General features: G+C 30.3%; 1 protein-coding gene across 1 annotated transcript in view; it reads left to right on the top strand.

Annotated features, from left to right (window-relative positions):
* Positions 1–1,450, top strand: part of LOC108693742 (plexin domain-containing protein 2) — a 36,870-nt gene extending 35,420 nt beyond the window's left edge. The window contains exon 8 of the mRNA XM_018202857.1: positions 93–1,450. Within this exon, the coding sequence (XP_018058346.1) occupies positions 93–161 (69 nt within the window). The 3' untranslated portion in view covers positions 162–1,450. The remainder of the gene's footprint in view (positions 1–92) is intronic.
* The last annotated feature ends 1,513 nt before the right edge of the window (positions 1,451–2,963 follow it).

Raw genomic sequence — 2,963 nt, forward strand, 5'->3', positions numbered from 1 at the left:
TTGACTATTAAATGTGAATTTTTCACCTATCGATTTCTTAATACCGAATTTTACGTTCACTGATCTTGTTTATCACGGAATTGATCTTTCAGTATCGTCCGAGCCAATGGAGCTGGCGAAGAGGCGAAGCCCGTTACACAGCCGCGACTATTCACATGTGATGAAGTGTCGAGATCCAGTCACAGTCAATGCGAAACTGTCGAGTAAATTTCCTATTAATTGTAATCGAACATGTCGAGTAAATCTGCAAAATGCGATGCAGAATGTCTACTCATGATGACCCGTTGCTCGTCAGGTTTGCACTCAATCGCGTCAACACGAAAAATCGCTTTTCTCATGCAACGAATTCCACGCGGAATCGATTAATTGACAAGCGACCATATATTGAACATATCGTGGTATTTAAACGATTTTATTATCTATCGTATATAAGTATTTTAATGATATACGAGACAAATTGCTTATAGTTGACAATAAGATTAGCTTAGAAAAAAATCTATTCCGCTGGAAATTATAAAACTTCTATTTACTTATGACGAGTTTACGAATAATCGCTATCAATTCGGTATAACAACAAACATGTACATATAAATTCATTCTTACAAATGGAAAGACCACTCGATTGTATCAAACAGAGAAGGTTTTGGAGACATTGTGAACCGTATCGTTTGCGACACGTCTTCAAAACAATGGTTAACAATCGGTACAATTTCGTTGAATTTATTTAGATATTAAACCCGTACAGAATTATTAGTCTTATGCTTATTCGTGAATAGATGAAAGTGCGATGTTCGATACAAGATCCTTTCTCGCATGACATTGGAAATCGTACTCGGCGAAATGACACCGGTATTAAATAATGCTTTGAAACACGACCGATGATACAAACTGTGGACACGAGAACGATATTGTTCTGACCAACGCTCTGGAGAATACGTTCATGGTTTCTCGCAATGTCGGAAGAAAATGATCATCAATATCGAGACACGACGACGACCGGCAACGCCGAGCATTTATGTGATTCTTAGCAGCACGTGGTATACCTTGTTATTGTTTGAGAATTCGTTTTCTTTTTTTTTATCGTTAGATAAATTGAAGTAATTATTTTATATATACGTAATATTCACGGTAAGAAGAGAGCAATGTTTTAAAAAAAGAAAGAAAAGAAAGAGAAAGAATTAAAAATAAATTGAAAATTTCGATCTAGCGTAGTGAAATTTGATGGACTTATGCTACAGTTCGGTAGGCTATTCGACCAGTCAACAAAGAAAGAGAAAGAGAGAAAGAGAGGAAAATATTTATAAATTATTTATGCTTTAGCTTACATCGTTCAAAAATGCATCTTAGAATCATTATTGTTGTCACATTCCAAAGCATGTATGTTTCTTGAAAGTGAATTATAAAGCCATGTACGAACTGTAGTATTATTGTCCCAAATTATCACACAAAACACACATAAATAATATATATAAATAACTATACAATTATATGTATTAATAATGTTACATATATGCATATAATTGTATATAATTGTTTATGTATATATTAATGAAAAGTATATACATGTAAATGATTATGTACACTCTATAATTATGTAGTTTTAACTATATAATTATATATGTGGTTACAACTATATATATAGTTTTTTTTTTATATAAAAATATATTTTACGAAGATTTTTCGAAGATCACAAAGCTGAAGATCATGAACACTTATAAAGCGCGATAATGAAACGATAAATGAACTAATTATAAGAGAAAAAAGGATAGCACGAGATATAGATTTTATAGCATCTACAATTTCATTAGTTTGTGAATGTATATAGTAGTTCTATGAAAACAATATAATTTTTATCTATTTTTAAGTGTATAATTTTCATTGTCAAAGGGTGCCTTCTTCGTGAAATTTTCAAACGACATATCGTGTATAATAATAAATAAGCGACGGAGAGGCCTGAGGGAAAATCTCACATTGTAAATCACTATTCCCACTAAAAGATTGTTTCAATCCTCTTTATGAAGTCGAATTTTTTACGCAGTAAAGATTTAATGTTATGAATATCTATAATGTATTAATGTTAATAGATATTCATTACAGATATTCATTACTGCGATATCGTATTGCATATATCAATTGCGATTTTATCACGACAGAGCTAACGGAGGAGACTGGAATGAATTATTGTCAAACGGTTTTTCTTACATTACTGTGTACGATCTAATTCATAGTTTGTGATAATAAATATTGTAATTATTATAGTAAGTTCTATGTAGTTTCTTCTTATTCGCGAACACTTTTCGCTCAAAAAATTCTTTATACCCAGCGACGACAAGTAAATAAATAAAATATCTATTTTGCAAAAATAATAGTTTCAGCGTGATATAATTATTTGCAGAAATGTGAGTTTACAAGACAATTTAGATTGAAAAATCGTATATAGCATACTTGCAGTCGATAAGCATCTTGCGGTTTCGTATCTCGATTACCAGATGACACTCGATGTATTAAATTAAACCATGGGACCTATTCTTATATTTATATCGTATTCAAAAATCTATAATATAAATAACACATATACTAATATTTTTTGTATGCAATGTTTTTTAGAAATGAAACCATACCCGCGAGCAAAACATACTAGCACCAGAATATACAAAGAAATATTATATTAAGAATATAAAATATTATACTTTTTGTTTTCAAATTTGCATATATCATACATACAGTTTTATCAATAAATATAAAATATATTTATTGGAGATACAACTTTCTTTTTATTTTTAGGTAGTTGATAAATATTTCATCATCATGATTCGAATGTTGTGATATATTGTTATCATTATTTTATACTTCATCGTATTTTTAGATACAAAAACAATTTCAAGGATTTAAAATATTATGGCGTATATGGCTTTCCATGCAGTCGCTTCGAGAAAATCTTGAATAGCTTCTTCAATCTTCAT

Source organism: Atta colombica, unplaced genomic scaffold (assembly GCF_001594045.1).
Source record: "Atta colombica isolate Treedump-2 unplaced genomic scaffold, Acol1.0 scaffold96, whole genome shotgun sequence".
NCBI classification, from domain to species: Eukaryota; Metazoa; Arthropoda; class Insecta; order Hymenoptera; family Formicidae; genus Atta; species Atta colombica.